The sequence below is a fragment of the Haliaeetus albicilla genome, chromosome 17 (genome assembly GCF_947461875.1).
Source record: "Haliaeetus albicilla chromosome 17, bHalAlb1.1, whole genome shotgun sequence".
NCBI lineage: Eukaryota > Metazoa > Chordata > Aves > Accipitriformes > Accipitridae > Haliaeetus > Haliaeetus albicilla.
In genome coordinates, this window is record NC_091499.1 from 21,912,653 (window position 1) to 21,939,141 (window position 26,489).

General features: G+C 38.4%; 1 protein-coding gene across 7 annotated transcripts in view; it reads left to right on the forward strand.

Moving 5' to 3' along the window:
- The window catches only part of ARMC2 (armadillo repeat containing 2), a 66,782-nt gene extending 40,791 nt beyond the window's left edge, over positions 1-25,991 (forward strand). For 6 of the 7 annotated variants that reach the window (XM_069805004.1, XM_069805001.1, XM_069805005.1 and 3 more), the window contains 7 exons: positions 1,718-1,817; positions 13,222-13,543; positions 15,103-15,225; positions 17,084-17,197; positions 18,627-18,759; positions 21,036-21,193; positions 25,617-25,991. In XM_069805004.1, the coding sequence (XP_069661105.1) occupies positions 1,718-1,817; positions 13,222-13,543; positions 15,103-15,225; positions 17,084-17,197; positions 18,627-18,759; positions 21,036-21,193; positions 25,617-25,771 (1,105 nt within the window). In that variant the 3' untranslated portion in view covers positions 25,772-25,991. The other variant, XM_069805006.1, reaches the window with a different exon arrangement.
- The last annotated feature ends 498 nt before the right edge of the window (positions 25,992-26,489 follow it).

A 26,489-nucleotide genomic window follows, 5' to 3' on the forward strand; every position in this document is an offset into this window, starting at 1 on the left:
TGAAAGAATCTCAGTTTTATGAGCAGCTCAGTGGCTATTTCCCAAGATGTGCTTTTTAGAGGGAGATCAGTATGAATGAATCACCCCAAAAGATCCTTTTGTAGTCTGAATGGTTTCTTAGTCAAAAATCTTCCAGTTACCAAGCACCAGTTTGCAATATCCAATGCTAAACAGACTTGCAAACCATTTAAGGATTTTGAAGAAGTTGTGAAATTAACTGTTGGTAATTTCAGGAGTTGGGTTATAGGCACAATTTATGAATGCCGTTCTGGAGGAAGTCTTTGCCATTGCTGCTTTGTTATTGTATTGAGTCATGTTGCCCGTGGCTTCATGTTCATTGAGATTCTGCTATGGACTTCTCTTCCCGTTCAGCCCCTCCAAATTATCCATCACATCCTCCCTGCTAGATGAGATTGGGTTGTGCTTTGAAGAGCAGCTACATAAGGGACTGTCATTCCTTCGTCTCCACAGCTAAAAACAGGCAAATCTGGTCCTTTGCTGTTTGTGCTACCTGTAAAGCAAGTGAATTGCTTCCCCAGTGCCATGCCACCTTGTCCACATCTGTCTCTCTAATTTTGTTCCTAAAAATAAGTTGAGTTCTAGCTATGATTACAGCACTTCAAGTATATTTACCTCTTCTAAGGAGAGAGCATTTCTTTTTACTTGGAAAATGCCATGAAAAGTGGGGTAATGCAATGGGTTTGTAATTAAATGTAATCGATACTTACACTGTAATTCTGACAAGGACATTTACTTGATCTAGAATTCAATATGGAGCAAAAGTAATTTGTCTTATTTAAAGTTTCCTACTGCTTCAATTTTTTTTCTTAAGTTTAGTGAACTGCATGCTCCGAGGATACAAATTGGCCATAAAATCAATTTAATTAGCTCCCTGGAAATTGTAGTCACAAAAAAAAGAAAACCCATTATAGTATGCAGTACAGAGCACAGATCTGAATTTTATTTTGTCTTCTAGTAATACAGAATGGTTATTCTTTTCTCTCAGTTGGTAACTTTAGGCAGCTTCTTTGTAGAGAATACGTTCAATCTATTCAGATTATTAATTTCTCTAAGTCTAAGTCTTGCTGTAATTGGTTGTAATCGAACATCAACACAGATATTTGCTGGTTTTGACTACATGGGAAGTAAGAGGTTATCCTAGTTTGTTCTGTTATTGCAGTATTTCTGGTATGACCAAAGTACATCCAGTTCTTTATTTTTGTAATGGTCAAGGTAAGGAACAGCTGTTACAGAATATGCAGAGGTAAAATCGTGACTGCAAGAAGGCACTTTATCCATATTTGCTGGTGAGAAGTGTGTTCTGTTAGTGCTGTCACAGGGATCTACTAGACGTGCATTAGGAAGGGAGCCTTTATTTCCTCTCCTCTCTGACTGCCCATGTCATCGTGAAATTACAGTTCTTCCATTTAATGCTAAGAAGCGCTAGTGTTAGCATACTGTGGCCATATGGCAAGCAGGTTGGGAAGCTCCTTATGTTTGCTTCTTCCTGTAATTCACTGTGGCAAGGATAGCTAGACTTCTGTTGTGCTCCTGTGTAACTGCGTATGCCTCTACTAGAAGTCAGAGTATTGGCATTCATTTATTTTTTTGGAACATACAGCCCTAAGAGTCAGAAGCAGAGTGATTTTTCTTAAAAAATCTTTTGTGGAAAAAAAGTGCTTTCATTCATTTCTATTTTATTTTTATACCTTTGTAGCAAACTTTCTTTCTACAATGACTTCTGTGCAGCTTTAGCAGACTGCTCCAGATGTTACATCTTATTTTTAGCCCTACTAAACAAATACCAGAAGAAGCAGGTCAGTTTTTTCATCTCTTGATTTTTATATATTAATCCTCTGATGTGTCTGTGTATTATTGTGTATAAGCTCGTTTTCAGTGACCTACTTTTATGCATTTACCAAATAAAAATTTTAAATCATTGACAGCATTTCTAAGTAATAAAAAATTGAAATAATTTAGATTAAAAATTCAAAGCAATATAGGGGACAGATAGTTGATTAACTTGGCTGTCCTTTACATGTGTAGAAACAGTCCTTTGAGTACTTAATTATTTTTCTTAGTTTTAAAAAATACTTTTTAAAGCAAATAGTTTATTTGAATATTTAATAGTATGAAATTGTTGGGATTTCTCCTGCCCTCCTCCCTTGCAAAAGACGTGATTTTTCCAGAGTTAAGCAGTTCGAAAGCAGAGGGAAATTTGTTCCTTGATAACTGCATAAGGTATCAGAATATATTTCTCCTCTACCAAGAAAACCATATGCCTAGAATACCGCATGTGGAACATTCACCTAGAAATAAATGTTTAGAGTTTGTCAAAATGCCTCATATTATGAAGTAAAATTATAAGAGAATACTTGCTACCAACTTCATTAGAACTTCAAGGGTCAGGTGTTGCTGTATTGTCCTGCTGTATCACAGTGATCTTTCCTGTGTTTGCTGGAGCACCAGGCTCTGGGAGTTTGGTGCAGGATCATAGTTTTAAAGATTGCCAGGTTGGTAAGAGTGGAGTGCCCCATGTATGGCAAATTACTTAGCTCTGTTGCCAGGTAAGATTTAAGAAGTAAATAATTTTTATGTAAAGCATAGATGTTCAAAGGTGGAACAAGGTTTCAAAACATAGAACATTAAGTCACATTAAGATCATTCTTAAAAGTAAGGAACTTTCTTGGCTGCTCCAGCATCTAAACTAGTTTGAGGACATTTAGGTGTCCTATACAATTTATCCTAGAGTTAGTAATTCCTGGAGAATTGTTGGAAGGAGGTCTTTTGTGCTGCTACTGTTGAAGGCAGTTAATGAAGATAATCACATCGGCTACACTGAATGATCTATTCTTTCTCTTGCCAAATACAAAAATAATTTCTCCCTGTCCTGTTTACCTGCATCCCTGTTTTCTGTGATAGTACACATGGAAGACGAACACAGATTAAGTTGTTTCTATTCTTCTAAATGTCTGTTGATTAACATTTCTGCAGCATGTCTGAATATTTCTAGGTTCAGGCTGCTCTTGCATTGTATAGTCTTCAAAGACACTGTAGTAAAATGCTACGTAAATGCTATGTAAATAATACAAGAAATATCAAAGGCACAATATTTTACTAGATTTATACTTATTTTTCCTTGTGAGCACTGTATTAAAAACTCAGCGAATGATGGGACTGGGAATAAGGAGCTTAAATTGAGTAACATCTTCCTCTCAATCTTCATCTGTAATTTTAAGGGGAACTTTTCTAGGCTCCTGAGATAATAGCTTTGTGTCATAATGAATTGTAGGCTCATATATAAATTCAAATTGTTTGTTGTCAAGTAGTGTTCAGAATTTAGCTTCTCATTTGCCTATTTTATTAAGTGGTCCTAAAATACATCTTTCTTCACTAGATTAGCATTGCTTTTTGTGTTAAATTGTCAGTTGTTTTATGAAAATACAAATTAGTAAAGAAATAGCTTGTGTATTAAAAAACTTAGTTGTTATGTTGTGATGATTATATTGTAGTGTCTTCAGAATAATTATTTCTTACTGCATTTTTGAAACAAGCATGCAACTGTCAGTTGTCAGCTGAGTAAAGCCCTGCAGAAACAAGAAGAGGGACATAGATAATGTAATATACCACTTTTTCTGTAGTGTATAATAAACACTTGAGCTGTGAGGAGTGCAAATGTTTTTCCTGAGGTGTAGTTGGCACTGCTAATCTTTCTTTCAAAATGCTGACAGCTAGTGAGTTATAGTGTGAGTTGGTATGTGTTGAAAAGAAAACAAGTAACAGCAGTGTGAGTAAAATTGTCTGCTGTGGGAAGAAGCAGAGAGGAGGATAAATCAGTAATATTAACTCAAAGCATTAAAAATCCTCAGGACTAAGAACTGGTATGTTAAGAAAGGAAGTGTGTGTGTTTTCTGAATTTTCAGGTTGCAAAGTTCATGGGATCATGTCTTTTTCACTGGCAATCATGGAAGCTAGAAACATACTGGAGAAAAAAAATAAAACCAGGATTCAGACTTTCTCAAGTGCTTTCATAACTGTTACTTTAAAAATAAGCATTAAATATTGTGAAAATAAAAACGTGAGCACTGGAAATAGGATTAATGACTTGCTGCCACACCACACACTGAATTCCGCAGCTGCCACCCAAATAATCTCTGTTCTTCTCACCACACTGCAGTTTCAGCTCTTTTCTTTTTTTCTCAGCTTGTTTTCTCTCTTGCGTAAAAGAATCAGAAGGAATGGGAGAGTAGTAATTTAACTCTGTGAGAAAGACTTTTGGGGAAATTGAGTTGGCAAGACTTGCTAAATTCCATGTGTCATAGTCTTAGGTAAGGAGAGGAGTACAGAAGATTGGAAAAGCTGGATCTGCAAGCTAGGACTGGGGAATTCAGCGGTGCTCTTCTACGCATCATGTTCTGTTGGACTTCACTTGTGGTTGGTTTTGGAGCTTACTTATGCAGAGTAACAAAAAAATCCTTGGTGCCTGCCACATGCCATGAAAGCTGTCAGAAGTGTTCTTGCAGAGCCTCTTATCTTGCAGGATGAGCTTTGCATGCTTCTGTTTCTAGTCAGCATTGTAGACTTTTGCCCATCTCCAGAAATCTTTTAACGAGATGCTGTTCCCCTTTCCCAGATCATTATAATCTCTAAGCTTTTCAGATAAGGTATATGAAGGATGACTTTTTCAGGCTGTGGTTAATGTCACAAGTCATGAGGAGGCCATGCCTTTGGAACAGTGAGAATGTCTAAATAGGGCAGTGGCTTCTGTCAGTAAATTGGGCACTACCTGAGCTTAGATGGCCTTTTGGGGCCCTGCCAGCTTCTGTGAAATCTTTTATCAGTGTACAGTTAGGAGTCTATTTTCAATCCTAAGTGCACAAACACAGGTTATGATACTAAAATTGGCATAGAAGAAATCTTGTACCCATTGTGTAGGAAAGTCCCTTTATACTTAAGTGTAGCCTACTTTTTTGATCAGGAAATATTTGTTAAGTATCTGACATCTCTGGATGCAGCAATTAGCTATTCAGCAAAAGAATAATCATATTGGGTCACATGAAAGGTTCATCCAGCCTACTATCCATACTTGGCAGCACTAAAAATCAGATGCCTGGATAACAGTAAAAACAGAGCAAGCATATATGATACTTCCTGTATATACTTACCAAACCTCCAGCTCTTTTCAACTTGGAGACTTCCTCAGCCAGCTGTGATTCTCTGTGTATGAAATAAACCTTAGTTGACTTCTTTTCCATGAAATTCTATAGTCTCCCCTCTACCTCATACAAACTTATAATATATTAAACACCCATTGGCAAGGAGTTACCATAGCAACTACCCACTGCACAAATAATTCCTTTTGCTTGTTTTGAATTTGGCCTTTACTATCTTTATTTGATACCCCCTGGTTATTGTATTGAAAAGTCAGTGAATATTTAATCTAATCATTCATTTCACACCATGCCTGACTTTCTAGATCTTTATTGTACCGTTTTCGAGTTACCTCTTCTCCAGGCTGAAGAGTCTTTGCTTCCTTGGTCCTTTCTGATACAGAGAGTCCTTTCTGATTCCATACCATTGTGCATCCGTGTTGCTTTTCTCAGAACTTTTTACAATCCTGATTCCTGTATCTTTTTTTTTTTTGAGATGAGGAAACTAGAACATGGCAGTTAAGATGTGGCCATATCATAGATTTGCATGACTGTGTAAGTTTATTTCCCAGTAATTCCCAATATTTTATTTGCTTTCTTGACCTCCTGTGAGTGTTAAACCCCAGTGAGGAATCTGTCACTAACCCCAAGATTGCTCTCCAGGTGGTTATGGTTGGTTCAAAGGTTGAAATTTTATACATGAAGGTATGTCTGCTCTGTGTTTTTCCACACACATCATTTCATGTTTATGTGCATTTAAATTTCATCTGCCATTTTATTACCGGTTGACTACAAATCCTTTTTCTGCTGTTCAGTCAGCCTTCATCTTTGCAACTTTGAATATCTTGGTGTCATCAGCAAACTTTCCCATATCACTGCTGTCACCTGCTTTTCCGTGTTGTTTATGGCCAAGTTGAACACAACAGTTCCTAGCGCAGAACCCTGTGGAATTCCACTGGTCATCTTCCACCATTGCAGTAACTGCTAATTTACTCTGTTTTCCATCCTCTAATTGTTTATCTGTACCAGGACATGCTGCCTTACAGCATGGCTGCTTAGTTTCTCTAGGATTTTGGTGAGTGACTTTGTCAAAAGTCTCCTGGAAAGCCACATGGGTGATATCAGATGGGTCATCTTTATGCATGTTTGTTGATCCCTTCAAAGAACTCAAGAATTGGGTAAGTCAGAACGTGGGAGTCTTAAAGCTGATTGTGTTTATTTGACTGTCCACTAATTTTATTGTTCTTTTTTATGGTCTCTTCTAATTTATCTGCTACAGACACCAGACTTGAATCTCACTTGGATCCTTTTCACATTTGTTACCCTTCCAGTCTTTAGGCATCAAGCCAGTTTTGAGAAGTTGCACATCACTGTTAGTAATTAAGCTATTTAATTCATTAGTTCTTTTAGAACTGTTGGGTGATTATCCAGTCCTGGTGATTTGTTACTGTTTTGTTTTGTAAGTTTGTTCCTTAAAATTGTTTGCGATCACTTCAGTTTTGGACAGATACTCTGATGGGTCTTTCCCGGAGAAGGCTGTAGCATTGAGATCTCCCCATTTGCTTTCACAGTGGACATGAATCAATGCAAAGAACTCATTTAGCTTCTCTGCAATGACATTTTCTTCTCTGAATGCTCCAGCTTTATCCTGATCATCAATTAGTTCTGCAGACTCTGGCAAACTTCCTGGTCCTGATATGTTTGAAAATATTTGTTACTGGTTTTTGCATCTCTTGCATCAGCTAGTAGAACTGCGCTAATTTACAATTATAAATTGCATGCTGCTTTACCTGTTTGATTTAACAATCAGATTGTCAGAAACAATTTATTAAATGAAGAGTAGAGTGATGTTGCCTTGTCATCCTCTCCAAGAAGATGTCTGCATTTATCGGGTTCACTGTGCCTGGATCAGCCCAGCTTTCTTCCCAAATGCATCTGCCAGGTAGCGGGTCCTAAATCAGTTTATAGTCTTCTGTAAGCAAGTAGGCTTCTGCTTGTGAGACTTCTTCTTGTCTTCCTTCAAGAAAAAGGCTCATATCAGGGTTGTTGAATGTCCTTTTTGCTCTTAGGATTGCTGCAGTGGGGAAGGTTGTCACAGATGGGGCCTGTAAATGCAGAGAATTTCGCCACTGTTTCTGGCTTTATTTATTAGGCAAAGGCTTATCTGCATGCAGTGACTGGCCTTCCTGGCTGTTTTTTGGCTGGCTTATGGAGAATTCTGTGCTGAGCTCCCAGGAACCCACTATCTGTCTGTTTCAGTCAGTCATATAACATAAGTCATGTAATACCCCAAAGCAACCACAGGCTCTTAACGATAGAGTCTAATGCTGCAGCTATATTTATTTGAGATATACGTGTTTGCCTCTTAAATGCTTTGAGAGTATTATTGGTACTCTGCTCAGTGGCATCATAGCCTTATGAGATACCAAAGATTTTTTTTATTTTTATTGGCGGGTGGTGGTGGTGGTGCGTTTCTGTATCCATAGCTTGCCTCTGAAGAAATGGTCATCAGTGCTGACTAAGTGTTCTTTGTGTTTCAGTTACTCACTTTTCCCCTCTGTGCTATCCCTTATTTGGGTTTAGGACAGCTGTTTGTGCGACAGCGTGATACATCATGTCACAGAACTGTCCCAGCTTCCAATAACCTTAAAACTGAAAAAAAGAACCCCAGTGTTTGCTGGGTTATTGTTATCACCTGCATTGCTTTCCAGTCTAGTTTGTTGAACAGCCACTCAAATAGTTCCTTGCTCACAAATACTGAGGAAACAATATGGGAGAGGAACCAAACTGTGAATGGAAAGGAGAGTGGGTGCTGTTTATGCCACCACTTCTGCTGAAATGCTTGTCAAGGTAACCCTATGACGAACTTAACATTAGATAATGTGGTTCGTTTCTCCTACATTTACAAATACATATTTTCAGTTGTATTCCTCCTCCCTCTGGCCTGACATTATAATAGTGCCTTGGAAAATTTAAAAAAGCTGTGAGAGGAATATAGTAATTGACTACTAAAGAACAAAAATACAAGATTTTTCTCCTGTGTTTTGTGTGTGCACATGCACGTTCATAACTGATCATTCATTCTCTCTGAATTAACTTTTTTTCAAGAAGGAAGTATCCATTTTAGGATAAATATTCTGACAACTCTGAATAACCACAGTAGGTCACCCTTTCCCTACAGTATGATTTCTGACAGTATGCTGGGCTGATAGTGTATTTGCGTCTTCCTAATACTTTGGTTGTGATTTTTGTTTTTGTCTGAAAGAAAAGGCAAAAGTGGTAAGGAGAGTGCAGAATATGTGAAAAGTACTCTGAATATAAAATGGTCAGGAACGTAGAGCTGAAAGTTTGTAGTCAACCAGTCTTCACTGGCATATATCATATAGAAACCTGCTGTTCTGGTGTATCAAAAGATACAAGAGAATGAATGTAATTACTACATAGGTAAACATTAGAATATGAAATAAGAGTAATAAGAAGGTATTACTGCTTGCTGTGACAGACACTGTCACTAAAATATTTTGCCTTAGTTTTTGGTATTAATTTCTACAAAAGATGCTGAAAGCTGGGGAACAGATCTGAAAAGAGCTAAAAGAATGCTTAGAGTTAAAAAAACCCTCAAGATTAAGCAAATTAATTTATCGGTGACAAAGGTCAGACCATTAGCAAGTTGCCTGCTAATAGAATCTGTACAAGGAAGAAATTTCTGTTAGTAGGACATCCTTTAATCTAGGAAAAAAGAGATAATAAGAAATAGTGGCTGAAGCTGTACAAATTTAATAAGTAATAAGAATAATAAGTAATAAGAATAAAGATTTTAACCAGGGATCAGTAATCATTGGAGCAATACTGTGGGGGATATGGTTTTCAACTTTTTCAGTTCGTGACTTCTGAAATGTTTTTTGTTAGAGGGTGTACACTGCTTTTCATCAAATGTTGTTCTGGTGACAATGGGCTTGCTTTTCTTTATTACCTTTCCCAGATCTCCAGATGTCCACAAACAAACCTAAGGACACAAGTTCTTCATTGCTAAAAATCACTAAGTGCAAATGGACCCTTTTCTGAAAAGTTTACCTAAACAGATCAGATTTTTGGGTGTAGAAATTATTGGGTAGGGTCCCGTGGCATGTGATACATAGAAATATAACTACATTCTTCTAATGGCCTCTCCTTCTCCTCAGCTGCATTCACATTTACAAGAGAAGGAGGTTCCCTCTTTACTGACAAAGTACTCCTTGCTATCACTGTGGCAAAGCTTCTCTTGGCTCCTTTTTTCAGGTCCCTCAGTCAAGAACTTCTTCATTTGCTTTTGATGCTTTCAGGGTATTCTACCCTCTTCCCCCTCCTCCTTTTTTCTTCTTTAAATCAAGTTTCATTTTGAGTCAGTTGCTCTTTCTGGGTTTGACCAGGGATTTTCACAGCCAGAATGTCACTTCAAGATGAATCCTTACTGTGTTTGGAAGAGACTAGCTCCAGGATGGCATAACTATTGTTCTTTTGTGTATAAGTAGACTATGATAGCCTGAAAAGAAAACTCTCAAATTTTCTTTCCAAGGTACATAATAAAGCAGAAATACAAATTTGGAAATGAAGTGTAAATTAGATTTGAATGAGAAGCAGTTCATACTGCTGGACAGGTGGTAGAATTTTGGCTACCTCCATTGAAGTTTGTGGAACATAGAAAGCACATTTCATTTACAGCTGGAGATTCAATAGGAACTCATCTGCCGGCATCTGAATTTTTGTTTCATACTACCCCTCTCCTTCTGAGGGTCCAGACACCAAATAGACTAACAACAGGTACTTGGCCAATGAGTACAAACTCTAGTATGGACTCCCTTCCCTTATTTATCTCATTTTAGTTAGAAATTACTGACCTATTTGGCTTTCCTTTCCTACTGTACTATTTGTTCCTCTCTTCATCATGCTTTACACTGGAAGGCAGGTAGACTTTAATTGCCAAGATAAACTGCTGTCAAGTTCTGTGACTCAGCAAGTACATTGGGTACCTTTGCTACTAGGGCAGTGCTAGGAATAAATTTTTAGAAGTAGATAAGCAAAGAAATCTTTCAGAGCAGTGATCAAATGTATATGTTCCAGTTGTCAGAAAAATAAGTTAAATGCAGATGGAATATGTGGTGCCATTACCACTTTAAAAACAATAATGTCACAGTTTCATCACAGATTGGAAGCCAATAAAAAAATTAGTTCTCCTTCTCAAGCTTTTCTTTATATGTTTCTTCAAATTTGTGTAAGTGAAGTTGGGTGGTCTTATATATAACCTTCAAATCAGGTTTGGGTACACTCTCTGGACAGCATGTCTCACATGAATGCCTCATTATAAAAAGATGAAATAACAAAGTGTAATTCCTACCTTTAATCTAATTTGTCTTTAGTGCCATACATGTTAAGAACTCCATATCATATAAATTAACCTGATAAATGTAATTTTCCTATAAGTGTGCAAGAATGTCTGAAACTTCTTATGCAGTTAGTACTCCAAACATTTGGAGATGCATAATAATCTCATCTATTATACTGATTCTTTCATTATGTACAGAAAGGCCCATGGGCCTTGTACAGGTTTAGTCTTGCAAGAAGTTTCAAAATGCCATTTGTCTTTACGTGTATTTCTTTACACAGCAATTCTAAGCTAGTGTTTCTTACTTTTGCAGTGCTTACCCCATGAGCATTTAAAAAAATATAGACAAAAATAATCCAAACCCTTGAGTATTATACTACTCGGGAGAAGTTGTACACGCTTTTCTCTTTGACTCTGCTAGTTAAATTTTCACTGGAAGATAATGAAACTTTGGTAATATGCTATTAAAACCAGATGTGCTTAGCTAAAAAAGTATTTTGTAAGTTTGTTTTGCTAGCCTGTAGGTGGAAAGCACAGTTGAGATCACACTTCTCAAAATATCAGTTGATTGCTGTACGGTACCTGTTTGTCTGTTTTCTGATTGGGTAGAGCTGTTGCTGGGCTGATACTGTTTTGACCAAAATTAGAAAGTCAATATAAACGAGTCAAACTAGACTGCTTGCTTTTCTCAGTTCTCTTCTGATTCATCAGTTGTTTGCTTCAAATTCTTACAGCCTTTGTGAATTGGGGGTTGTGCCTGCAAAGGTGAAAGCTCTTAGTGGTTAGTCAGTAAGAATGTTCATAAAATTTTGTCTTGATGACATTTAGATGCTAGCAAAAATATGATGCCTAGTTAAAAAAATTGGAAGTGGGTCCTATGGAGTGATCGTATTAAATACATGGATGTGAGAATCTGTTCCTCACTTAGGAGACTGCCTGCTTCTCATATTCAGGGATAGCATTTATCTTCTTGACCCTAAGAGGATGTTATTGCCAATGTCTTGCAGCAGAGGCTTAAGACCTGAAACTTATTGATGAAGGCATGTATGAAAGAAGGTTTCACTGCTTACACATCTTTTTTCATTTGGTATTAGTGTGTATATTTTAACAAGTTGGATTGTTATTAATACCAGGGAGGATTAGAATATCTGTGAATATAACTTATATTTGAAGAAAAACAGCATGTAAATTCTTTAGCAAAATTCTAGGTTAGTGCAAGTACAGCAGTTTAGCAGCTATGGGTAGATGGCTGTGCTGTACGTGAAGAAGTGCTGTTACTCTACCTGTACTGTTAAGATAAAGCTATGAGTTTTTGGTTTTGGAAATGAGTAGGTTTTGATCCAAGTGACAGAGGCAAATGTTTTAATTAGTTTATACTTGGATTAGTTCAGACTTTCAGAATTTCTTTTTTTCTTCTTACATACAGGTGGGTAAGAAAAAGATGGGGATGCTGTTGAATGCCATTCAGTTTGGATCCGCTAGCCTTGCCAAAAAAAGGCTATTTCTCAGTATGTCCAAAATAAAGCAACAAGAGATGTAATTCTGTATCCCACTGAAGGGCAGGGATAGAAAGTGCTTTAAGAGAGCAACTTGGTTAAATCATAGGACCTCAAGATACTGTATAAAAATAGAAAGTAGGTCTCATTTAGTAACGATAAGAATAAAAGGGTAGCAAGAACACGTAAAATCAAAATCAGAAAAAACCAGCACAAAATGAGAAGTGACTAGAAAGGGACATAAAAAGAAGCAAGAAAACTTCTTATAGTACATTAATAGTGAGAAGACAATAAGGAAATAACTGCTGCAGCGTTCAGAAGATGATGAGAATTATTGACAGATGCCACTGTGATTAGTGAAGTGTGGAATGCCTTTTTTTGCTGCTTTTTCTGAAAGGGTTAGGTATGATCAAATGATTAATCTCTACTTCAGCCTGAGTTCTTCTATCACTAAAAAATGAGCTGGAGCATATCTAAGTGTCTTCAAACCAACTAGGCCTAATGAAATTTACCCTTTGGTGCTTACAAAAAGACAGAAAAGGTAATGTCTCCGGGATTCTTGGAAAGTTATGTAGGATTGCAAGGTTGTAGGGCACCTGTCTTTAAAAGGAGAAAGAGGAGGAACTGGGGAATAACAGACCAGTCAATTTAGATTACATTTCTGGTAAAAATCTGGAACAAATAATTCAGCTATCTGTAAGCAATTCGACTTAACAAGGAAATGAATAAAAGCTAACATAGATTTAACAGTAACAAATGAAGGGGAAGTAGTTTAACCTCTACAATGGGTAACAGGCCTAGAGAAGAAGAGAAGGTGGTGGTCTTTGGCCATCACAACTGACACTTGCTTACTTGAAAGATTAGTAAGCTCTGGCCCATATGATTATTCTAGTTATATAAAGTGCTGTTTTAAGATGTTTTAAGATTACTGTGGGCTTAGTAAAAATAGATGACCTATACTAAGTATATCCCATTAGTAATTATCCCAATGCTATACTAGTTCTGTCAGATGTTTTTGACTTCTTCTGTAAACCGGGTTGTGAAAAGTAATAGTATAAAAAAATTATTTCTAGTTGCTGTATTTGGCATTCCTTCAGTTGTTCTGGACCTGCGATTAACTGAATTGTGAAGCAAATTAAGTATTATCTTCTTTTTAAGCAGCTAATAGCTTCTGCTGTTTTCCGTGTAATATGGTTTGTTTACTTTATTGCAGGATTTGGTTATCCGTATCATCTTCATTCTTGGTAATTTAACAGCAAAGAATAACCAAGCCCGTGAGCAATTTTTTAAAGAAAAAGGAAGTGTTAACACCTTGATATCATTATTCCAAACCTACCATGAACTTGATTTGAATGCACAGAAATGGTACCATGAAAAAGAAGAGGAAGGAAAAACCCACCCAAAGGATCCTTCCGAAGCAGAAGATGTTCTGATAAAATTGATAAGAGTGCTGGCCAATCTCTCTATTCATCCCAGCGTAGGAGCAGCTCTGGCAGCTGCCCATCGTGTTGTAGAATTACTTGTTACAGTACTAGGTAATAAAATCTGTGTTGTGTTTGTTATCTTTGTTCAGTCTGTAAGAAGAGTTCGGGATTTTTCTACTTGACCTTCTTATCCAGGTTGAGCCATAACTAAATTAGTTCCATTGCTAAAATAACAAAGTCAATCTGCTGATATTCATAAACTGTTTTATGTAGAAAGCCTGTTTGAGAAAGTGGAAGCATTGCTGCTTTGGTACTGACTTTTCAGTGTCTGGGGAAAGATGATGTAGAAGCATTTAATTCAGTGATCAGATTTGCAGATATGATCATTAAGGATAAGCAAATAAATTTTATTTTAAATACATCTCACTGAGAGTTCATATATAAGGGAAGTCTGTTCTTATCAGGTACTACATAGATGTGTTTGGGGGGGATTTTTTTTAAGGTTTGCAGGTTTTGTGACTGTTCTGGATTAAGTATTCTTTTTGTTCCCTGCACCCATAACTTTCAGTCTCCCTGAAAAATTTCCTCTTATTTTTTCTTCTTTTTCAGATTTCCAGTCTTTATCTTGAGAGGGTGCCTTTCCCTAGAAACAGAGGCTTAGGACTGCAGTTCCTTTACCACTTACTGATCCCTTTGTAAACCTAATTACAGGCTAGGACTGGGCAGTCTCTTCTCCCTGTAACAGTTTAGCACTGACAAGACAAAGAACTCAGAATATTTTAGTGTGTGACAAGAACATTAAATATTATGTAAAGACAATCAACTTAATTATATGCTAGTTTACCAGACTTACCCACCAGCCATGGGGGATTAGAGAAGGCAGACTCACTGCTTCGTCCATTCTGTCTTAAGCCCTGTAGGAGCTTCCTGGGTTGGAACTGGCTTAATCATTGTGTAAGCACTTTTGAGTCTTAAAGCTCTCCGCCACGCTCCCCTCTTCTTGGGCACTGTATCAGTTAGTTTACTACTAAATGTTCTGTCTCCCTGTGAACTTACCCTGCTTTTATTTCCTTCACTCTTGGTTTCTGAGGCGAGAAACCTCAGATAAGTCGATATACACAACTTTCAGACTTGCTGGTGTAATTTTCACTGGTTAACATTCTGTCAGGAACTCTAAGAGAGACAATCTTTCAAGAATTGTTAAAGAAGTCTCCCCCCCCCCCCCCAAACTTTTCATGGTGTCTGACATTTAAGTATAATAGTCCTTGGTATTTCTCTATGCCTATCACATAGGCCTATTTCTGCATGTGGATTCTCCTCAGTTCCATCTTAAAACAGCAAATAGGATCTGTAAAATGTCTTAACTAACGGGATTTTAAACCATGTTGCCTTAATCACAATGATTTCTGTAGAGGAAGAGTTGGAAAGAGTGACTTTGTATTGCCATTCTTGGACCAGCTGCTCCTGTTGGTTTCTGCCATGTTACTGAAAAACAGAATAGTATTGTTTGTAATAGTGGCCATGCAAACTATGATTCAGTTTGCTTTTATATATGTTTTTATATATATATATATATATATATATATAATGTACTGCTAAGTTACTCTTGTTCATGTGTGTATCTACATATGCATATGTTTTCTGTTTGTTGGGGTTTTTTTTGCTATCAGAATACAAGTCAATTGATGACTGTGAGGAGTTGGTCATCAATGCTGCAACAACAATCAACAATTTATCCTACTACAAAGTGAAGAGTTCTGCTGTTCAAGACAAGAAGCTACACATTGCTGAAAGTAAGGACTTTTAAACTAGTACTTTTTGTATAGCTTTTTGAAAGTGTAGTTATTCATGCTGTATTTTGATACTACAGAAAATAAGGACACTGATAGTGTTTTGTGGTATCATATTGCAGGAATATAAAGTTGATCGGGCTAAATTCTTCCTATAATGATTTCTTATTCTTTTGGAACATAATTCTATGACTTACGTGGAAATAGGTTGTTGACAAAACCCCTCCCTTCTTTTCCTCCCCAAAGGAATTTGCCATGTCGTTTTCTGTTTAGGAATTTTTGCTAGACTTGTTCAAAATCTATATGCCTGAGCCAAAATAATCACGTTGCTTTTTACTTCTATTCAGAGTATGATAGAGAAATTTTTTTTCTTCTTAGTACCTTCTAGACCTGCAAAATCTGATTTATGTCTGTTTCCAGCTTATAAATCCATTGGCAGCACAGGAGTTGTGTGATTCTCTCCCCTCTGACAGTATGGACAATAGTTATATTTTAGTGATGTGTAGGAACTGCAATCTGAATTCTGGGACTCATTGCTTTAATGTTATACAAAAGGCAGAGAGTCTACATCTTGTGTACCTTTCTCTCTAAATAGACAAGACACGGGGGAGAGACAGAGCCAGAAGTTCACACAACAGGTATGAGGAGCAGGAAAAAATATTCTGGCTGTCAACTTAGTGCCCCAACTGGTAAACATCATATTCTCTCTAGGTAACAGTTCTGCTGCTCTGTCATGAGTAATTTTATCACCCATAAACCAGCTGTTTCTTATTCCTAGTTGGAGAAATGGGGAAACAAATTACTTCTCTGCCTGTCCCATTTGCTCTCCCTCTCCTGTTTTTATTGTTAGCATGTGGAACCAGTCTCATCACCTTTCCTCTGCCTGAACTGAGAGAGAAAGCCTTTTGATAGCAGACCAGCAGGCTTCCTCCTCCAGGAAGCATTTTGAGAATATGTGCTGTTTGATACAAGTGGTAGATCCCAAAGACAAAAAATAATCATTGCAGACAAGTTCAGGGCATGTTCAGTATTGCAGCATTCAAAGACAGAAGTAATGGGAAGGAAGCCAACCTCTTTTCTATAATTTTTTTTCTCACATTTCTGCGGTAGAAGGGTTAAGGTTGACTGATTTGAGTCCTTTATATGATGGACTGATTTCAGTGGTTCACTTCATACTCACAGGAGACTGATAAATGTAACTTCTGTAACATTGGTCCTTTGTCATGCACTGAAAACCTACATGATGGTAGCCCTTCCTAAGAAATGCTGAAGGTCTCATTCTGTCTGCTGAAGTTACACACTAATCATATGTGAAACTGCTAAGCAGGAAAGCAGCAAGCAAGTAAATGCTTCGGATCGGGGCAATATTAAGTAGCTGTTCAGATAAAATGCATTTGCTTGTTATAGCAGCACTGAGAGAAATAGAGCTAATGTCAGAAAATAATTTGAGTTTTAGAAGACATCCCACCATAAGACCATCTGTTCAGGATCTAAATCAATTCTCTTACGTTACATTTTTTTTCTTCTTTGTCTTGCTGGATTTTCACATGAGCCCACTCAAAACTGTGTAGCAAAACTGGCTCCCATTATTATAACTGTGCTTAGGCTATCTTCCTAACTCCTTTTTTCCTTTGCATTTAGCCCTATATTAGAGCTCTTTGTCTCATCTTCATAGCACTACACAATTTAGCTCTTGTTCTACCATCAGCTCACCCCCTTCACTGCAAGACAGATACCTGTTCCCATTTATTACATTTATTGCTGTTGCTGCTTGCTTTCTGATATTTATTGATAAAAAGCCAAGCACATGTTTGTGATATACAAGTAATTGTTTTTATTTCATTTCTCTGCAAACCAACAGTGCTTTTAAAGCTGTTAATGAGCAACAATATGGATGGAGTTGTGGAGGCTGTCAGAGTCTTTGGCAATCTTTCCCAGTATCATGAGATCTGTGACTTCATCATACAGAAAAAGAGTGAGTTACTTTTGCATTTGTGGGAGTCCTGTTTTTAAATGTCCATAGTTCTAAAAAGGAAAGATTGTTAATAAGCTGTCTCAGTTAAAGGGTAGAAGCAATCTTCTCTGATGTTTTGCGAATTAGGCAAATGTTAGAATCCAATAGTAGTCATTATAAACACCATTTTATTTCCGTTTCATTAAAATGGAAATGTTGGAGTAGGAAGAATATACCATGGTGCCTTCACTAAGGTAAATGCTACAAAACCTCTGTTTCTCCTAAAGATTATAATTTCGAAATTTCCTTTCACTCCCTCAGTTTTTCAAGTCCTACAGGTTAATGATATGATATAAAATGAAAATCCACTAAATTCTCATTTAGGTTCATAATCACAGATTTTTGATTCCCATGTTCAACAGCTTGTTAGCACTTTGTAACATGCATTTAAGATGTTTGACTGCTTCAACAAAGAGACCTCCTGTTTGCCTCTGGGTGAAGTAGGATACAAGTCTTCTCAAGTCCTTTTGCTTTGGGTGTCTAAAGAGCTTTGGAAAAAAACAGGAACTCCTTGCTATCCACAGGAGGTGTGTCATAAGTTTAATTAAACACCCGTTCACTGTAAATTTTTTTTGTATCTACCTGTCAGTGCTGGAAGTGAGGGGATATGCCATAATATACAACCCCTTCTTTCAAGGGTGGACATATCACGACTTTTGGAGAAGAAGGTATCTGCAAAGGGAGAACTGACACTTAGTAGTTGGTTGCTGATGAGCTGTCTCAGTCAAAGGACTGAATGTTCTGCCTGGGGGAGACTGTGGTGTCGGTGTGCCAAGCTCAGGAAGCATTGAGAGGCTGCCTTTCCATTAGGCAAGACTGACTCCCTCGCTGGGGTTGTCTTCCGCTGCCTACTGAGTTCAGCATCAGCAAGTGCTGCGAGATGCTGCACGTCCAGCGTCTGCTTCTTGCCCGTCTCCCACAGGAGCCCCAGGCTGCAGCAGTTCCAGCTGGACTTGGTGCAGTCTAGGGCAACCCTGCCACTCACAGAGGTAAGAACTTTCCTCTCTGAGTGCCAAATGCCAAATCCTAGCAGTTTCTGCTGACTGTGCGATTGAAAGGAGAGTGATACTTTTAAGAAATAAGCTATAATTCGGTTTGGTCAATGGAACTGGATCTTCACATTACTTTGGTGTATTTTTATAACTAGAATTTTGTAGGTGGTGTTTTGAAGAAAATTGGCATTCAGCATGATGTAATAATGGCTGTTACTCTGGGTCATATGCCTACTCTACAAATGTCACAGTAATATGCTACAAGGTTAAATTTTTTGGGTAGGGTATCCTGCATTTGACTGCTTTCTAAGTATACATGTTTAATAAATGTGTTTGTAATGCCACTGGTATGATAAGTCCATCTTCCCAGTAATACTGTTTCCTTCTTTACAATCCAGTATACAAGTTCATGATTGCTTTGCTTGATGCCAAGAACCAAGACGTCTGCTTTTCTGCCTGTGGAGTTCTGCTCAATCTCACAGTAGATAAGAACAAACGAGCTCTTCTGATGGAAGAAGGAGGAATTGGAAAGTACGTTCCTGATTATGCTTAAGAAAAAGGCAATTTTGAGTAGTTTGGCCAAATAGTTTCAATCAGTTTTTTTTTTACTGGTGCCAATAACTTGTAATAAGGATACATACTTAATAGTTACTTAGCATCTAATGTTCTTCAAGGAAGAGCCTTTCATATTCTTTCATATGTTTTTTGAAAAAGCATTAGAGTGGTTTAGCCTACTGCAGAGCCAAAAACCATAGAATAATCTCCCAAAGATCCTCCTGATACATACAGCAGAGGAGAGTACCATACAACAAAGCAACTAAGGCATAGCTTTGCAGTAGCTGCTTATGCTTGACTTAACTGGATCCTACGTGGGCTACAGTTAACAGGCACCATTAATGTGTATGTGTTGGAATTATGAAGATTACTTCAGGAACTACACCCCACATGGTCTCCTGCAATTTTTGTAACTACTTAGTACTGTAGGGAAAACTATCTGATGTAGCCATGCTTGGCAGAGAATAGATCTTGAGTCTCCTCTCTCCGAGAATTCAAGCTTAAGGCACTTACATTGTAAGCGGTATTGGATCTTGGAAAACCACTGTGGATGCAACACTTGTGGCTTTGATGTTCAGATAATTGCAGATCCAGCTTAATTAGAGCAATGTGAAAGATCGTGTTCCTATGCTTGTAAAGCAGTTGATACAACCCACATTTATGAAACAATATGCCTAACTTTCAAAATGCTTTCCTGTTCATACATCATGTAATTACTTTTTTATACAATGTAAACAATGCATAGTCTGCTCATCCTTCCTTCACATGTTCTAGTTAACTTAGAAAATATAAAGCTGAAAAAGAAGAATAAAAGGAAGTTACAGGCAAATTGAATAATAAATGTGAGAAATTTCTATTATATGGAATATAGAATATTCCATAGAATATAGAATCATGTAGAATATAGAATTTTCTATACTCTCTCTGAAAATTTGTGAAGGAGTGAAAAACAGTAACAGTATGGAATAAATCTAGAGGATTTGGAAGTGATTGTTAAGGAGGTCATCCTGACTGTGCCAAACCAGCTCTGTGGATTTTTGGAAATTAGGTTATTGTACCAATATATAGTGGCCCTAATAAAACATGGAATTGTACTCATAAGAGAGTTAAACTTAAAAAAAATTAGGGCAAGTTCTTTTGGCTTTTCATTAGATGCCTCCCAGTCTTCCACAGTGATTGTGTCCACAGAGGAGAGAAAAAGCAAAACCTGTTTTTGGTTGCTTTTCAATTACTGCTATTTTCAGCCATACCTGAATGTGATAGTTATCCTGTGTCCCCTTTACTAATCACCAGATTATAAATCTCACAGTGAAGTAGAGAAGTGAGGGAAAGAGGGGGTCCTAGGTCTGGGGAAGAGAACAGCAGTGAAGGATTACTATTAGAGGTCATTAGGGACAACAAGTGAAAAACGTTTACTTCTGCTGCCCCAGGACTTGTGAACACTGCTGTTTGGTAATGGGAACTCTGGATAGCTACTGTACATTAGCTGGTGCAGGCAGAAAAGTTATAGCTTAATTTCAGAGTCCTGCTCATCATCTAGCCTGCATTTGGTATCTGCAAGGAAGTGAGATTGGGAGAAAGGTCAAGAACCTAATGGTCCTCAATAAAACTGGCATTTCTGAGAGGAGTCCATTGGGAGTGCAGGCTGAGGAAATAGAATAAGGGGCAAGATCTGAAAAATAGTCAGACTTCACTGAATGTAAAAGGTAATTCTGTGAGTCATGGAAGTAGCGAATTCCTTTGGATTTGTCTTCTGATCAGATCCTCTGATGTGTAATAAGATGGACATTCTGACTGAAGCTTTTTCCTGCATTCACACCATCTTTTCCAGATGAATTCTTGGTGCCTGATAAGGTTTGGCTCACATTGCAATCTCTGCTCCAGTGGTAGCCACAGGTTTGGAACAGTCACACATTGTAATGAAATTTCGTGGAATTTTAGTGACTTTGAGATGGTTACATTTGCGATGTGATTGAAATTGGTCAGTTGGGTTAAAAAGTTACAGGGGGATGGACAGATGCAGGCAGGCATACACATATGTGTAGACAAAAGTCGTGCTCACATCCTTAGGGAACTAGACTAAATGCAAAGGGGGAAGTTACTGAGGAAGAAAGTAGCATCTTAAGTTTATTAACGTAGAATTTTCCTGCAAACTTTCATGGAGTCTGCATACATTTCTGGACTGCCAGATTTTGAAGGGCTCAGGAGAAAACTACATGGAGCAAAACACCGTTTTTGTTTGATACTGACAGGTTAGTTGACTGTTTACAAGACTTTGGGCCAGCAGACTGGCAGCTGGCTTGTTTGATATGCAAAACCCTGTGGAACTACAGTGAAAACATCACGAGTGCGGCCTCATGCTTTGGAGAAGATGCTGACACGTTGCTGGTGCTGCTCACATCACTCTTAGGTGAGATTGATAATCTTGGTCTCTTTTCCTTAATGAAAGAAATAGAAGGAGCAAAATCAAAGCAGTATTAGTTTGGCTGGGAAGTCTGTCATGCAGCTTTAAGTGGTTGGCCGGTGTAGACGATCCAGCAACACACTGGTCTATTGCCATTCAGCACATTTCCTCAGACCTTACAGATTGCCAAGGTGGAATTGGCTGCTGTCACTCCCCACTCTAGTTTGTCTAGTTACCATGCCGCTAATGCTTTTCACCAGCTGCCTTTTTGCCTGCTCGAGCCAACTATCCTGCAGACCTTCAGTGCAAAACATGCATTTTGCTGGATGTGGGCCCTTTTGGCCTCAGAGGTCATTGCAGGTATTGACAGAAGCAGGGGCTCAGCTGTGATGCACCTGGTTACTGCACAGCACACACCAGGCAGTCTGGGGAATATGGCTTTTCCCCTCAGCCTGAGGGCTGTGTGGTGCAATGAGCTGAGCTTGCTGCTTGTGACAAGAGTCCCTTGGCTGCCCTTCCTTTCTAATCGTGATCTCCTTGTGGGCAAGGGCATCCTGACAATTTCTCATCTGCTCCCTAAAGCTAGGGAGGGTGTGCTCCTCCATAAATACAGGCTGGAAGGTGCCTACAAGTGAATGTTAAGACCCTGATTTGCTTAGCCAGCTGGATCTTTTCATCTGCACATTTATGTTTGCTTCAGATTTTACAGACTTTAATTGCTATGTAATAATCCTATAGTCATTGTATGTAATTTTCCTCCTTTTTTTTATGAGCACTGCTTTGGTTATGGTTTTATTTTGGGTAGGTCATTTGCAATTATCTTTAAAAAAAAAATCTTTAAAATGTAAATGAAATTGAAGCAAACCTTAACTAATTTTGATTTGGTTTTAATTGGAAATTTACTAAAGATACATGCGTGCTGTGGAGAAGGCTGCATGTTAGTCAGACCCAGACAGAAAGTGAGATCCCCATGGTCTCTTTTGTTTTTAGACAATCAGAAAAGTGGGTGGATTTGTGAGGGGGTTTTTTCCCAGTTACACCAGAATTACTTTTATTCCTTGTTGTAATCATTCCTTGCATTACATTCCTTACTATGACAGAGCATATCTTATTGAGAGCAGTAATTCCATCTATTTATCTGAAAATACTCAGTGTTTGAAGATCATTAGTGGACTTTTTAACATTCTGCAACAGAATTGCAAACTTTACAGCCACAATTGTGCTTGAATTTTCTGGCATGCAGCAAGGAATATATATCATTGATTTGGAAAATCCTTACTTATTTTTTTTACTCTGCATTTAACACTACTTATTCCAGCAATTAATTTGACTGCAGAGTCCAGGCTGGGTAGTAATTGGAACTCTCATTAACTAGTACAGCTATTTCATGTACAATTGCAATTGCAGTTAGAATCACAATTGTAGTGCAACTGTAATGACAATTAATTAAAAATAGGTCAGAATTAAATCAGAAAGCTAGTCTTTCTTCACGCTATAGTCAAAAGAGTAGCTGTAGAAAAAGTGCATCTTATTCATTGGATTTGGTTCCTCTGTGTGTTAAGAGCCAACAAGTTTTAGTAATAGCAGCTGGTTAATATTGTCCTACATCTTCCTCCTCCCATGGTATCCAGTAACAGCCTTGAACTGTCATTGCTCTGATTCTGTCATTCAGGAAGCAGGAGGCAACTGCTGACAGTCAGTGGACTGTACTTAAGCATCAGCATGCCCTCAGGAAGCGGAAAAAGTGGAGCATGGCACAGCAGACACCTCACTTCACCTGCTGTGCTTGGCCTCCTCCCCTTTATTTTTCTTTCCCCTACCTGGCACAAGATGACAAAAGATATGAGGGAGCCAAAAGGGAGTGGAAATAGCCTGAAAAGATGTTGGGCCTGAGAAAGGCTGCACAAAAGGCACCGTTTGTTTTTGCTTTTCCCTGCCTGATCCCTGCAGCCTGAGAAGCAATGGCACCGCTTTCCAGTGGCACCATCATTTGCCTTCTTTCAGCTGCTCTTGAGTTTCATGTCACTTTATTGGCTCAGAGCTTCTGGAGGCTGGTGTTTCCAGGCCCCTGGCAGCAGCTTTGCTTTGCTCCGGTCCCTCAGGAGCAGCAGTGGAGATGAGCCTCTGTCTTGAGAATGTTCTTGTTTGGTCATTCAGTGAAATCTCCTTTCTCCCTCTCTTTTTCCAGACTTTTCTTCCACTCACCTTTACCTCCACTAGCAATTCGAGGATGTTATTTGGAATCTCAGTACATGTGAACTCTTACATGGCATGATAGTAGTTTCCAGGACTCCTGGCCCCTGTCTTGCTGGAGTTATAGGGATGGGTAGCCCTTACAGACTAGAGTCTGTACTCTAGTTTTCAGCTTCCCCCATAGCATGCAGACCCAGTGTGCTTGTCTTGTTGCTGGGCTTGCAGCCAGTTCATATGCTGTTTGGCCAGTTACCCAGTTTTGCTAGTTTTGAGGAGAATCGTGGGAAAATTAAATGATCTGAGGATGCACAGCTTGCATGTGGGACACTGATCCTCGCTGATCCCCAGGGTTACTCACATTCTGCTTTGGGAAATTTACTGTTTTGGTTCAACACTTCAGCTTTTGAACTGCTTCTGACCCTTGTTCTTGTAGGCTGGAATTCCCAACCTCAATGATTCCATAAGCATTCAATCAACTTCTAGGGGGTACAGCTGTCTAATAAAAGGGAGAAATGTCTCTTGCTCTGTGTTAGAAGGTAGTTAATTTGGGTAAAAGAATCATTTCAGGAGTAGGCAAAGCAGTTCTCCCTGAAAACAAAAAACAGAGTCCCCTATCTTCCTCTTCGGGGTCTCTCACTTCTCTGCTGCTGAGATTCATTTTAGGTATGTTGGGCTACTGTGCCATTGGTAAGACAAGAGCTAACGGGCACAAGTTGCAATAAGAAAAACTCCAATTAAGTATTAGGAAAAGAAGTTTCCACCGTGGAAGGGGTTGAACACTGGAGCAGGCTGCCCAGAAAGTCTGTGGAATCTCCATCCTCGGAGATGTTCAGTACTCAACAGTACGTGGACCAGAGCAACCTGATCTACGGTGGCTCTGCTCCAGAGGTCCTGTCCAACCTAAATTATCCTGTGATACCATCAAATATAGATCTGAGGCTGGATTTTATCTCTGATTACAGGGTTTCTTCCTGCAGAGATATGACATGTCTTCCTTCTTGAAAGAAGGGGTTTTTTTCTCTTTATTTTTATTACAGAAAGCCTCTAAATGGCATCTTTTCTTTATGCAGGACCCCTTTTGGAATCTCTTTAATTTTGGTAATTTAGAAACACTGTAGTGGAATAGAAGTCAAGTATTGTTTGCAGTTACTGGTAACTTTCTATGAAATGGAGCCCATCTCCATGTCGTCTCTTCCTTTAGAGCTGTTACAGCTCAGGCCATGTGCTCTGCATAGGCACCTTGGCATTTTTTTAAATGGGACTAGTTGCTGTTTGAGTATCTCTTTTCTACACAAAGTTTGACTCAAAATGTGGGTAACTGAAGTTTCTCTTCAGCTCCAAGTTGTCTTTTACCTGCTGCGAATGTGCAGTAAGCTCCCTTACAAAGTTGTTTATTTAAGATTGTGAATCTGCTGCTCTTTCATAGTCTAGGACAAAGATAAGTCACACTGCCCATCGGGTGCAGGGTTGTATCTTCATTTTAGGTCTGTTTATGGCCTAAAGGCTGTCAAATATCCTTATGTTAAACTGTGTGAAAACATTTGTTCAGCCTTATCAGTTGTGTTTGTAGATTCTGATTCAGGAGCATGCTTCTGGTTGCAGACTGATTTCTTCTTTCTGTAAGGGTTTGTTTCTTTGCCACATCCAGTGCCAGGCAAAATGGAGGGGGAATAACAAGTGATGACTTCCTTTCATTCCTAACATTGCTTGTCCCTATTAAGAGTGTCCTATTATTTTATTTATGAATTTTGTGAGGAAGGGAGGGTAACAGTAATACAGTAACCAGTGTGGTTCAAGTTCTTTAAGTATGATAGTAGATATAGTTTGAAAGGGTCTTCATGAACCAGATTAGCAGAGCAATTTGTGGCAGGAAAAACACAGTTGTAGTTAGATGAATTGATTACTTACATTAGCAAAATTGCTGTGGAAAATGTTAAACCCAAGTAGTTTCCAGGCTGACAGTCACAGTAAATGCTTGATCTTGGAGACACAGTTTAGCTACACCTGTGAGGTGTGAGAATAAAAGAACCTGCAGTACCCTTTATACTGTTTTACTGATCTTAACATCCTTTATTTTCAATTAAGTCTCTCAGTGATGCTTAGTTTGTCTTAAACATAGGGTTGTTTTTAAGCTATCAACATACACAATTGATAAGCTGTATGTGCTGTGGTCATAAAGTACATAGTTGGGTATATTTGTATTCAGAACTGATGACAATATTTTCCTTGCTTACAGATGAAGAAGTAGCATTGGATTACAGCCTTGACAGAGATTTAAGGGACTACCAGAAACTATACTGGGAAAGAGAGTTCAAACCTGTGGCAGAAAAACTACTTGATAGAATTCAAAGCCATCACTTTCTTCCAACCGTGACTATTACTCCATTTTAATCAGTCGTTTGGGGTTCTTTTGTGGTGTAGATTGTACAGCTTTATATTTCTAATATGCCTGTACATTGCCATTGGTAAGCATGTTGGAGAGCATGGCAATTTCATTTTAAAACAGTTAGTAAAGCCTGGCATTTATATACTGGATACTATCTTTTGAGAAGCTTGCATGAAATTTTTGCATGTGTAACTACTTTTTAAAATATATTCAAGCTGATCAGCTGTTCATTGTGACTTGTCTGTTAATTGCATAATTTCTTGGCTGGGAAAATGAAACAAAACTATTTGCTGAACTTTTAATTTTTAAAAGGTAAATTACCACTGAGTACCTGCACCTCTGTGGCACCAGAAATGCTGTGCACTGTAAAAGAATGTTACTTCACAGGAGCCCGTATCTTACCTACAGACTTGGACAAGCTTTTACTTTGTATTAAATTCTGCAACAGAGTAACCTAAACGCTATTGGGGCAATCCGCTGTATTACATTCTAAGCTTCACGCTTCAGATTGAATGCTGCCAATGGCTGGGGGGGAAAGTTGCTCCCCTTTCCTTCAGAGATCCCCCTTTTTTACCACACAGTATCAGGTAGTCCCAGCTCCTGTGTTGATGCTTGGGGGATATAGGTCCAACTGTGCTGGGAAGAGGCTTTTCTGAATTGAGACTTCACATCTTAAGGCAAAACACCCGTATCTCTGATGTAAGAGAAGATTTTAGCGAGTCT